This window comes from Cupressus sempervirens, chromosome 3 (assembly GCF_028749045.1).
Source record: "Cupressus sempervirens isolate cs-2001-9-10 chromosome 3, ASM2874904v1, whole genome shotgun sequence".
Lineage (NCBI taxonomy): Eukaryota > Viridiplantae > Streptophyta > Pinopsida > Cupressales > Cupressaceae > Cupressus > Cupressus sempervirens.
This window is the reverse complement of record NC_143120.1, coordinates 542,417,958-542,431,963: the sequence shown is the minus strand read 5'-3', so window position 1 is coordinate 542,431,963 and position 14,006 is coordinate 542,417,958. Positions and strand designations below refer to the sequence as shown.

Here is a 14,006-nt window from a genome sequence, read left to right as displayed (position 1 = left end):
CCTTCTTTTTGATTTCACATTTTGCTTCAGTTTTCGCTGTGCACTTCAAGTCCTCAAGTACACCGCCAAGCCTTCCCAAAACAGTGAAGGAAAAATGACAGAGAGCTAATCACTTATCCAGGGGAATTACATGAAGCTTGTTCTCACAAATTCCTAAGTCCTTATCGTAAGTTGCCATGATTCTTTCTGCTTAAAAATGCTTCTGAGTTTCTCCATTTAGGCACCTCTGAATTTCTCCATTCAGGCTTCTTGTAGGAGTCTTTCGTCTTTCTTGCTGAATGTGGGATTCTCCTTGTTTGAGCTGTGCCCAACTCGCAGTTATTCCATTGTGAAAGAAAGCACTGTTTTGAAAATTCCTTTAAAAAACATCCAGGTCTGCAACCCCTGCTTCATGTTATCATGAAAATCCACAACAGTGGCAGGATACATGATGATTTTTATGTTCTCTATTCTTTCTTTCCCCAAAATCGGATTAACAAATTTCAGCGTGCACAGATTAGAAATGACAAAAAAAATCTTCGGGCCCTTATCTAAGATGATTCCCTTATACTCAGAATCTCTTACTCTTCCTCTATGCTGCTGTAACGTCATTCTTTCCTTGATTGCTATTGGAAGAAATTCCAGGCTGAGAGAGTAGAACAGTACCTTCAGGGAGTTGCTAATTAGAAGCATTGTCAGTGTTTTAATTTGTCACTTTAAGGACACCAAAAAAATAAGCAATGGACGATCTTCAAATTTGTAGGCGAAGCTCCCTAATTTTTCTGACTGTTAAATCTACAACAAAAACAAGTCTCATAATATAAACATTGCACAATTTGTTCTTTGGGTTTTGCATAAAGATAAAATGTCTAAGTAAACTGTTGGTAAACAGATTGTTCTTTTTTATTTAACTCTTGGGTGCCCAAATTTTATGAACAATATCTGGTTACAATAGTTGGAAAGTTGTTTCTAAAAAGACCAACTTTCCTCTGAATTATTAGGTACAGCTCCCTATTGCAGATTTGCAATGAATTATGTTTGTTCCTAATTCTTAAAAGGGGTATGTTCTTAACCCTCTCCAAATCTATACAGGATCTAACTCAGGCATGAAAAGATTTCAGAAGATAAATTAAGTTTATGAACTCACACATCTTATGAACTCATAAGACTTAAAGATTCAATATTGCATAACAACTAATGTTAACTGATTCAGTGAGAAACTAAATACGGAGAAAGAAAGATTAACTAGAAGGAAACATCTAAGGGATCTCTTTTGAATCTATGATGACAATACTTATCATATTCAGTTTGCTGCCTCAAAATAGGGGAATGAAGCTCTGTTTGTTCCTTGTTTTAATTCATGAAAAAGAGAAAACAAACAATTAACAACTAACAGAATGGAATAGAAAATAATTGACACAAAATACCATTCAAGTGACTCTGCAACATCTAGTATTTCACACCAAAATTCACCGACCTTTTATTTATCTTTCATCCCAATACATATAAGACTCCGAGATGACCGTTACAAAAAAAGTTTAATCGGTTCATCTTCTCAAAAATGACAAATGGCAAGGAACCAGTTTGTCGATTACAATGATTACATCAAAATATGAAAAGGGGTGGACTATGAATCACTTCGCCTTCTTTCTCTTTTTTGCTTTTGTCCTATAGGCCTTAGCGGCTACAATGATTGGAATTAATTCTTCATGCTTGTGAATATGTACATTAGAATATCTCAAGAGCCATTTAGAATGTTGTCTGGCCAAATCCTTGACAACATTCAATGATCTTGTATTTCCTGCATGGCCACATGTACACAGCCACCAAGTTTCCGGAGTTCGAAAATTCTATTCTGGTGACCGGAAGATATTCCCGTTAGACTATCTATGTAATTGGAGAAGTTTGATTGCATAATGGCTACTCCAATTATTCCCTTTCCTTGTCCACTAGTCTATGAATCTGTATGTAAACCTCTCAAGAGTTCGTAATCTCTGTCCATATCCTTCTTCACTTTAGTCTCGGTTTCCTTAAGCCCTTCTTCTACTGCTAAGATCATTTCAGACTTGAATTGCATGCTCTAAAGCCATTCAAATAAAGACTCATCTCCTTTAGGCAGGATCTTTGCTTCTATAGCCTCCTTAGTCTTCATATGAATGATCATCTTTAGCAGAGACACAATCTTCACTCTTTGTTCTCTTCACGGTCAAAGTGGCTCTATTTGATGAAATATTATCCTTCTCTATTTCCAACCTCAATATAGCATTGCCGATTTGCTCTATAATAGAGAGTCCCTCCAACTTGAGTTTCCTGCTCCACTCTCTACCGATCTGCCCAAAATGTTTGTCTTCTTGGAGTTGAGAGATGAGCGCTTGAACATCTGCAACAGTGGGATCTTTAGTAATAGGCATTCCGGAGATGCTTGCCAATGGGGTGACCAATTGCCTGATGAAGCCATTTAGTGCTTGTATTTCCACCTTCATCCGGACCTTTGACAACTTAAGGCTCTCCAGTTGTCCTTCAATCACTTCATTTGTTGACTTCCATAAGCTAACTTTGGTATCGTGTTTGGCTTCCCCGAGATCCACTGACTGTAGGGTAAAATCATCAGTAGACATATCCTTAATTCTTCCCTCTTTGGTGGGTTTTGCTATCTACATGGTTTGGTGTCCTGTTTCAGGATCTTGTTCGAGAATGGACAAAGTCTTTTGCTTCTTAACCTTACTCAGTGCTGATTCGGAGCGGATAGCAAGTGATAAGGTATCCTTGTTGGGGACTCCATCTTTCCTTTTTCTCTTCTTGTCTAGAGTATCCTCCAACCATGAATCTGTGCTTATCACTTTGGAGGCCGTTCCAAGGGAATCTATGCTAAACATCTTTCTCTTAATTAGAGTGATTGCTTTCGCGGTCGAAGAGAAGGGATTCTTTGGGGCTTGTGAAATGAGCTTCGAAGAATTGTGGCCTTTCTTCGCCTTTGAAGTCTTCTTTGTTGCCTCATCAGATTCAGTGGATTCACTGTCACTACTTCCTCCATCTCTTAAATCTACTACCTGCACTTGAGGACTACTCAGCTGGAGAAGTGCAACACTTGCAGATGGAACTGGGCTACTATGAGGTGAGGGGACTGGAGTAGCCGTAGTATCTTTAGGATCTGCTTTCTTCTTCTCGACTTCTGTTGGAGTTCCAACCACTGGAGGGAGCCATCATGACAAGTTTTATCCAAAGGAATATTCTTGTCAGGAGGTTGATCACCTCCGCTTGATGTGTAACGCCCCGCTAAGGGATCCAAAAGAAATAACCTAAAGTTTGACTAAGTTTGATAGCATTTTTTTTTTGAAGTAAGAAAGTATAACATGCACATCAAACACATAGTAGTGGAAGCAATAACATGTAATCATCAACAAACATACGTAACAGGTTACATTCCTTAAGGATCCCAAGACTTTGAGTCACATTTAAATCTAATCTAAAACTAAGTCCATCAAATGCCACATCCATATGAAAGAATAATTATAAAGTCCAATATCCATTTAATATACATTTGTTCCAAATGCCTCTTGGTAAATTAATTCAGAATGCTCATTCATCCACTGTACATGTCACAAGGTATGAAAGGCTTAAAAGAATATACATATGTAAAAATAGATATACATCATCCTCTTCGGATCGATGATATATGTGCAATAAAATAAATGAAATCATTCACCATACATGATACATCCATACATCCATAATGATAAAACATCCATCATAAAATCCATGAACAGAATGAAGGTAAATGCCAACCAAGAAAGCTCCAACCACGGTGACCACGGACGGATCTCAATGGTAAGAGTAAAAAGCACTACCACTTGACTGCGTGGAACCTAAATGGCCCACTCCCACTGCACTGAGGAGATAGTCTTAAGTCCCAAATAGGATATCAAGACACGTAACACAAGAACTCTCTAAGTCCAGGAAATCCTAAAAGTATACTAACTCAAAGGTTCTAACACATAGATTGACATCTAAACCTAGAGGCACACAAAGACATGGAGGTATCTATTATGTAAGTGGGAAAGTGTCATCACACAAATCACATTCGGAGTTACCCGAGCAATCCCTTAGGACTCTCGGGTCCCTAGTGATCCTCGCGGCCACTAGTATCCTCTCGCACTGACAAGGCATACTACGGAATGCAAGGTCATAACCAAGTGTTCTCTCTACTCCCATCCTAGTCTGTATTAGCACTCGAGGCATGGGCGACAACATACAATTATCTCTTATTAGGTTTATTTAAGTTAGTATTAAGTGTAAAGTTATCACTTATTAAACAACTTACAATAAGTTACCCCTAGGACCACTTAGGGTCCCCGGCCCCCATTGCAAGCCACTTCCTGACACTACATATAGATAACCTACCCTAAGCTCATGAAATCACAAATCACAGAATCATAGTAAAATCACCTCAGTCCTATACAAGTGACTGGGAAGCATCATAAAGATAATCATAGTTTTCACATTAGTTCTTTACGAGCAACTGGAAAGCAACAAGATAAATCACAATATCCATCGGTTCTCAACGAGCAAATGGAAAGTAACCGACAATACTGATCAATGACTCAGAATGGTTAATCAAGTATCTCATAGCATATATCCTGCTATCCCACAAAGACATTGAAAGATAGTAACCAACAATAAAACATACTCATCATAAGCATACCATCACATACATGGTTGAGCAATAACGATCGAGATCGAGTCAACATGATACCACACTCACAAAACCCCCTAGCCTCTGGTAGACGTCCTATAACTGGTCAACAATCTAGTTAACCCCAAAAAAAAAACCCTAAACATAAATAGCATAAAGAAAACAAGATACATATACATGTTTTGGTTTGCTTATACAATCTCATGGTTAAATCAAATATGAGGTTTCAGTTTTCATTTTAGAGTTGTAATCAAGATAGATAGATCCTCCATTATCTTATAATTAACTCAAGTATTTGTTTCTCCATTATCTTATAATTAACTCAAGTATTTGTTTAAGTAAAATAAGGATTTACCCCACAGTTGAAAATCAATTTTTTTCTAAATTTACTAAAGGATAAATATTATATTTATTCCAAGTTTGCTAACATCATAGCTCTACTAAAGTCAAATTAATCCTCTTAAAAGTTTCCCTATCTTGCTAATTAATACACATTCAATTCAATTAAATTTTATTTGGATAAGCTAATGTTCATTTATCAATATTTAATTAATATTTATTAAATTTATTTTAAATAAACCAACAACTATATTAAATGTTATTTATTATTCAAAACTATTAATAATTCTATTAATTAACATAATATTTAAAATATATTATAATTATATTAAAAAAAAATAAAAAATAAAAATATTAAAAAAAACTTTAAAAAAAAAGCTCGTTTTTAATAAGCCTGCCGGTTTAACAAAAGGGCCTGCGGCGGCAGGTACTTAGTACCTATCGTCGCAGTACCTGTGATGTAAGTACTGTCGCGCAGAGCCACGGCAGGGGGGTGGGGCACGGGGTAATTCCCTCCCCCACCATAATTATATTTTTTAAATATATTTTTTTAACAGATTTAAAACTAACGCCCCCTTTTTTAAAAATAAAACAAACAATTCTTCTTCCTTGCAAATATCAATTTTAAAATTTAAAAAAAAAAAAAAAATCTTTCTTGAGATAATGAAATTTTGTTTTAAACTAAATTTATTTTAAAAGAATATATATATATATATATATATATATTCTTTTATCAAAACTCAGAAATAAATCTGATAGACGAATACTAGGTGCCCATTCTTGATTTCTTTATTATCATATACATATTTATTTATTATTTTTAATAAGAAGATTTTTCAATAAAATCCAACCCTTCCTGGTAAGTTTTCTCAATCTAAAATCTACTGGAGAGAATTTATATTGAACAATTAAAACATTCCATGTACAGAATAATTTTCCAATATCCAGAAACCACAACATGATATATATACTCTTCACCAGAATTATTCAGACAATCATCTAACAAACATGAAGAAGACAGGAATTAAAAGAACGTATTTAAATTATGCAAATTTTCACAAGCATCTACCTGGACATTGATGCTAATTTGCTACGCTCCAGAAATCTATAGAGAACAATTCCCCTTTCAAAACTTTCTCCGCCTTTGAAAACTTATTCCTTCTCCAAAATTTTTCAGTCCCTTGGAAATGAACCCCCAAATTGTGATAAGGAGTTCTCTCCCTAAAATCGGGGCACTAATTGTGCATTCACCCCCAGAGAACTCTTTGCTCACCACTTTTTAACTCTTTATTAACTTTTATTTATCTTTTCCATGCACATACAATAATCCATTAAATTACTTTATTTAATTTTTTTTTACTTGACCTCTTTTAAATTGATTTATTTAATTTAGTCTCATGCATGTATTATGCAATCATGAAACTTTTAATAAATTAATTTCTTTTCCCACTTCTAAATTTATTTTTGAACATTAATTTTGATAACTATCTATTAGTTTAAATAATAATATTATTTAGCATTTATTTTAAAAATGCACTCCAAATATGTATATGATTATTAAACTAACTAAATATTATCACATTCCAAATTTAAACTTATAAATTTATCCTCAAATTAATTCTTTTTATTTAATTAATTTTCTCAATTAATTAAATAACATAACATATAATTTTCCATTAAATTAAATCATTAATTAAATCTTTTAATTAGACTTAATTAACAGAAAATTCACCAAAAACTCATACAGTAAAATACGAAAACCCATCATAGTAAAACACATACAAAATCAACTAAGGGTTTAAAATCATGAATTAACATCATCTGACGCATTTGGAAGGTACACGACTCAGAGACTTGTCCTAAGTGTCAATTAAGACAAATGGCTCAAAGGTTTAGGATTTGGACTTAAGAATTTATCTCCCCTCTCTTACCATTGAGATAATGCGATAGGGTACGCTCATCCTGGCAATTCAGGGAAATCGATACATGGTACCTGCAACCTGCATAAAATCCATGCATGTACATACACAATATATACTAAGCTAAACAGGCAATGGCAGGAAGTGGTACATCGTGTAGATCCCAACTAGCAGGTGACTACGACTCACCTTAACCACATCATAAACACCATACATAAAGAAAAAAAACACGCACACCATACACATGCAGTATGGGGTAAGTATCCATAAGACAACACATGAGATAATCCATCTAACTAAACATCATCAATAATTTAACAGCATTGTAATAATCATCATGTACACATGAAGTATTGAGTACCAAGTAATCTCGTCATATATCAACTGAGTCGGAAACAATATCTAATAATCTCAAGATAATGCTACTAATCATCAAACATAAAACTGGCCTAAAAGAGTTTGGCAATAATAGCAGAAATGTAAACTAGGGGCAAGCACTACATGATGCTTGAGCTGGTCCTTGAGTGAGAGCCAAGGTTACACCTGATGTGCCACCTTGAGAGGAGGAAGTTGCTGCGGCTGTTGGAGAAGCTTGAGCGGGTGTGCTTTTACTTTGACTCCTGGTTGTGGTCCATTCAACCCACTTCCCAGTCCTTTTAATAATCCGGGCCATCATGATCTCTAGCTCTTCTCTAGCATCTTCATAAGGTTCTGAGATGATAGGAGTATTTCTTAGCTTTGTTAGATAGGTGTTACTATACATATTCTGTCCATCATCTTCTACTCCCCCAACATTGATATTAACTTTATACATCCTCACTTGATCTATTGTAAGTCTGGCGAAAGCACGATCACAACTCTCGAACTCATCCTTGCAATCAACCAAGTAGTCTTCAATGGTGGTGATGTGTTTGATCACACTTCCAATGTGCAACACCTTCCATAAATATCCATTCGGATCAAAGATAGGTCTTAAGACCTCATACATCTCCAATTTATATTTCAATTCAAACACCTTTAGCATGTTCTTTGCATTAGAACAAGACTCACAACTAAAAGCTCCCACCTTCATAGGAAACTCGTACCCTTTCTTCTTCAAACTCCCGCTTAGCACGTTCACTTGGATTGCCTGCCGCACAATCTCTATCAACACGATCATATCACTAGGATATCTCGGTAGCTTTAAGGGAAAGTCATCAAAAGCTGCAAGAGACAAATATGAAAAGGATGAGAACTGGATGAAATAACTCCCAAATTGGCTAATGACTATCATGGCTTCAAGGGCTGAATCTCCTCTCTGGACATCCCTATAGCTCCCTGCAAATTCTCATGGTGAATGCATCGTTAACTCTTATATACTCTGCATAGCTATTTTCTAATTGTAAACATGGATAGAATTCATAAGACTTCACATCATCAGGAAAATTTTCCACCCTTGGAAGGCCTGGCCATAATTGTAAAGAAGCTAACATGTAAATGAGGAAGGAGGACATGTAGAATAAGTTGTAGAATTTTGCGCACTAAGAGCATTGGATAGAATCTCGCTTACCTCGTGAGCCCAATCAATATATTGGGTATCAGAGTAGATGACTTGCACCAAAAAGAAATATTGCTGAACAAAGTTTAAAGCGTCAGCCTCACCTTTCAATTTGTGCAAGAGGACTATGATGTCGACAATCTCAGGTTTGAGATTAGTCCAAAACAGAGTTTTAGGAACCTTATTCTTGACGCTCCATGGTTTTTGAAACCATGATTGCATGATCTCTTTTCTCCAAATCATCTTCTTCACGGAGAATTCAGAAATGGCTCCTCCAAATGTCAAATCTGAAAATTCTTCCCGTTTCGAAACTCGAAGGCAATTCACCACAGTTTGCCTATCAATGGAGATTACACTGTGTCATCTGGCAATACAATTTGTTTGGTGTCCGGGTTGTAATGATTTATGCATTCATAGATTAATTCTGGAGCTTGGACTGCAATAGGAAAACCAACTGCCTCAACAAGCTCGCATCCTCGAAGCTTCTTAGTAATGGGATGGATTAGCTCCGATCTCAATCTCTTTTGAAAATCTTGCATATCATAGAAACAAAGAGAAGTATCCGTGAAATTCTGCAGTGAAGACTTAATTTCGTTCAACCCATCGAAACTCACAAATCTAGTTGTCATTTCTATTTGAGAATGAATTTTGAATCCAGAAAAGGAAAAGAATAGCAAATGCACAGATACTAGCTTTTTGAAAAAGTTGTGCAAATTAACAGAATAACAGTTCAAGAAAGAGCGGTAGTTTTTGTAATTGTTCATGTTTCCATCTATATAGGAGTTGCAATTCATCCGTTGATCTTTAGAATTCGCGCCACACGAATGAATTGAAGGAGAGATCCGTTGGAACAGTAAATGCATGGTTTTAACGGATATCTCGGTGTCTTTTCACTGTTCTCTTGGCCCAACGGTAACTTTCTATCTTCCCATACTTTCCCATTTCCCTTTAAGTTTCGGGGAGTTACAAATAGAGTACTCCGTGAGAAAATATCTGTTGAGTTGAATTCTGCTTAATAACTCTTTCCCGCAATAGTTAGAATACTTCTCATCATTGTCTTGAGAAGTTTTGCACACAAATTGTGGGTCCAATCTGCTTACAAACTTGGTTTTCTTTTAAAATCTGAAAAATTGTCCTCATGGGTTGAAAACCTACTGAGGAGAAGACAATTTCCATTTCTCTACCCAGGCTTCCCTTTTACCCACCTTTTGACTATTGTTTCCTTTGGGTTCGGATATGTCCAAAAGGAGTGCAAAAATTCATTATGGACCCAACTTTTGTTTCCTTTCCTTAAAAATTGCGTTTTGCGGAAAACTAACTTCATGGGTCGAAAACCCACCAAGGAGAAGTTAGTTTTGAGTTTTCCACTTGGAATGATTATGAGAGCTGTGACGAATCCTTAACATTCCCTGAGGTGGATAATTGTATAGGAACATGAATTTTCCATAGGGTGCCTTATTATTTTCTTATTTTGATCCAATTGCATCATTTGGTGCTCTTCGCGGGAAATCGCCTTCAAGGGTTGAAAACCTACCGAGGAGAAGATGAAGTCCAGATTTCCGCAAGCTTTTGTTCTTGTTTGAGAAAATGACAGGCCGCAAATAGATATAACTCCGTATATAATGTTTGCATGAGCAACTTGAATCTCCATCGGATTAGGCACTAAGCTATCCGCAAAATCCCTCCACATTAAGGAAAAACCATCTGGCTATGAAACGCAGAGAAGAGGAAAATGAAAAATCCGATGAAGACTCTTTCCTCCTAAAGGGGGCTTAGACCTAGTCCTAAACACACCTAGGAAATTACTAAGACACAAGATATCACTTTTACTACTTGGGTACAGGATGAAAAATGGGGCAACATAAACTTGACCTATATATTTTTTATCTCAAAGGCTAGAGAATAAGACTTTGATTGTAAACCGGACCTATCTACTTTGTCTATGCAAAAATGGTGTAATAATTTGTGTATTTTTCTGCCAAATTCAATATGGTATTAGAGCAAGTAGAGATAGAAGTTGGATCAAGTGGTGGTGTCTAGCTATGAATCCAATGTAGGGCATGAACAATGATGCTTCTTGATTTTTGAAGCACCATACTTTTTTTGCTAAAGTGAGTATCAATATAGCGTGTCTTTAATGATGCAGATTGCACTTGAGTCCATTAACTTGACCTATCCTCTCTTTCTTGAAGGAAGTTTTTGAGAGGCCAAGAAAGTATAACTATTAGGATTCTTCAACGAATTCGGACTTCATAATTCTATAGTCCCAGCTGGTGAAGAGTCTTCATTCTGAATTATTTACTGTATTATTCAGGAATTTGCATACATGTTTTTAAATGTCGTAGTTGTGTCTTTAATAATTTATCATCAAATATTCTCTTGTTTCATTTTTTCTATACATGCCATATTAACATAGTGAAGAGCACACAAGAAATACTGAAGGGTGGCAGGGGGAGGAAGGGGGTGAATCAGTATTATAGAACTTTTGAACTTTAAAATGCAGGAAATCACAAAACATAAAAAGAGCAACCATAAAAATTGTAATCACCAAATTCTTGTGGAATCCTTGTAGTTAAAAAATGCGCGGGCATACAATACCTTTCATTATCTAAGGGCACCAACCTAAATTACAAAAGTGAGCACCAACCCACAGAGAGCACTAACTCTGAACAGCTGAAGAACCAACTCCCGTCAGCTGAGGCATTGACCTCAATTAGAGAGCACCAATCCTTGAAGCACCAACTTCGATTAGTTGAGATAGCAACCTTAGCAAGTAACAACAGTCAAAATTACACTGAATCTGATATGATATTTCTGTTTCCACGCCTTCAACTGCATGACTCTCATTAAAACTAGACTCTGTCAAGCATAGCTCTAACAATCTCCTTCAACATAGAAATTATACACAGTATAAACTCCTACACACACAAATTAGTCACTTAGCTTTATCACCTCTCATGCCTTTGCATTCATTAAGTCCACACAGTACTGTAGCAATGCATATATTAGCCAATACTCATGTTTTCTTTCAATAATAAATTCTTGAAAAAAAGTGTGAGTATCTGCAGCTGCATATTGTAATCTAAGCTCTAAATCTTAAGGTTGAAAAATTGTCTAGACAAGCATAGACTGGTTAATACTAATTTTTCAATTTGGAGATCAAAGTTCCACATGAATATGATTCATTATGTTGATGTTTATGTTAATTATGTAGACAGAGTTTGTTTGAAACATGGAAGGTATCTTTGAAGATGGTTTTGGTTCGTGGCGAAGATGGACAAAGATGGTTTAAGTGGAAGTATTCAAGATTAACAACAGAAGTGGATAATAATCCTGGTTGTAATGAAGCAATTTCTATATGAAAGCTTGGCTTTCAATTGTGTTTTGTTCAGCAAGCAAACAAGTTTTTATCGCATGTCATTGGTAATTCACTCATAATGGGGAAGCCATTGCTGTGCAGTATACTGAAATGCATGTTTCCTAGTTTGCAATCTTTTTGTCACACTTCAGAACCTCTTTCTAGAACTTACTGTGCTCCAATCTCATGAAGACTATCCATTCATTTTAATGATATTCTATTAATATTCCTCAAGATACAGAGAAAAATCAGAATATTATTTGTTTGGTTTCTGAATTAAAAACAAGAAAACTATCTATTGTTCAACTTCAAATAAATGTCTCTAAAGGGCATACTTGTAATTTTCTGATCTTGGAATGTATAGATGGGCTACGTTCGTTAAACAACCTTAATATGTTTTTAGACGTTTTCCAGTATTAAAACCTTGGTAGACATTGAGATGACTTCCGGCGGGAAATCTATTCATAAACCATCCTTATTTGGTGAAAATATGAATTAATTGCAACATTTTTGTGAATTGTTACTTTGGAGATGCGTAAACCCACAGCTACAGGTTGGTGATGGTAAAAATGTTGGCAAGATGTTCGCAGTAATGAACATGTAAAATAAATTCATTCAAAAAAAGTTCAACTTTGTAGTCAAGTCATCTCGCTTGGTGGACTGACTCTATGATTTTGGGCGAGTGTTAGAAAATAACAGAATACTGTTGAAGTGATCTATATGCAGTTTTGATGCAATTGATTCTTTTTATGCTCTAAATGGAGGTGCTTGTAGAATGATCATTCTTTGTAATTCATTGTTCCTTGTTTATATCTAAATGTATTTCTTGATTCCTATAGTGTTTCCTATGTGAATTAATTGTACCAATGGTTCTCTTTTTACTGGACAACAAATAGTCACACAAACACGTAATAAGTTGGCTTCCAACAACTAATAACAAAGGTTGAGAGTTGACAATTGTATTTTTGAATATGAATGGGCATGATGAGAATTCGTCTATCCAAGTTGCCTCATTGGGTTGATAAGGGTCACTGTTGGGAGAATTTCATTTGAAATCAATGAAGAGGTGATAGCTAAGGCAATGGATCTCCTGATTATTGTAAGAAAATGGAAGAACATGAGTAGGGTGTTGTAGATGGACAGTCTGAACCAGTTTCTTTTTTTAGAGAGAATGAAAGTTCTATAAAGCATCATGGTGGTTATGAACATGAACAACTCCCATAGCCCTATGATCAGGTATGCTTCATGGTGGTGAAATACTTCACCCTTTGAAGGTAGATATAGGGTTTAAATTGGGAGTATTTCTAGGCTTTCCATGTGGGTAATGCGAAGTATAATTGCTTCTTTGTGTCTATTGCAAAAATATATTTCTTAGAGACGACAACAACACAGGCAATTTCAAGGAACTATTCAAGTTCCTCAGAGGATTGATCTACTGCATTTCATCAACTGAGATGTAATTTCAAAGCAGTTCAATAGGGAAAATGCCCCTTTTGTTTATTTTCTCTACTGTTCATTGCCATTAAGGGCATAGTATGAAGACAATTAATGTTTTTTTGGGTTTTAATTATGATACTTGTTTTTTGTTTTTGTTTTTTGATTGGTAAAAGGCTAGAGCCCTTTTATATATTATATGCCAAAATTATTATTATGATATGTTTGTTCTGTTCAAAGTGCAGGTACTAGGGGAAAGAGAATGGGCAAGAAAACCCCTAGTATTGCTCGGGATGCGCTAGCGTCATCTCTATTTATAATACAATTGCGTTTGGTTCTTCAACATAAGGCTTAGAAAGGGCATTCCCTTCCTTTGAAATATATCCACTATATTTCATTTTATACTATTTTTTTTAATTACAAAACTTTGAGGAGGCATTCCTTCTCTTACACCAATCCATGCATTGTTAATAAATACAATTGTATGATCGTGAGGGTTTTACATAAGTGTGAGGATTCAAGTTCTCTTAGATATACGTTTTCTATAGATAATTTTCATTTATCCTTTGTTGTTATTCATTTCTCGTTCATAATTCTTCTTTTTCTGGAATTTAGCACCTATTCATTACTCACAAAAAACTTGCATATTCTCAAACTTGGCAAAGATCGTTAATAGTTTCATGACATTTTGATATAAAACTCTAATAATAAATCCATACCCCAATAATTAGATCAGATAAGGGATAT

General features: G+C 35.4%; 1 protein-coding gene across 3 annotated transcripts in view; it reads left to right on the top strand.

Annotated features, from left to right (window-relative positions):
- SAG18 (senescence associated gene 18) overlaps positions 1–13,608 on the top strand; it is a 76,652-nt gene extending 63,044 nt beyond the window's left edge. Inside the window, exon 7 of one of the 3 annotated variants that reach the window (XM_089820784.1) lies at positions 13,505–13,608. In XM_089820784.1, coding sequence (XP_089676910.1) covers positions 13,505–13,511 — 7 coding nt within the window. In that variant the 3' untranslated portion in view covers positions 13,512–13,608. Of the gene's footprint in view, positions 1–11,681; positions 12,212–13,504 lie in introns of those variants that run through there. The other 2 variants (XM_089820783.1, XM_089820781.1) reach the window with 2 other exon arrangements.
- Positions 13,609–14,006: the final 398 nt, after the last annotated feature.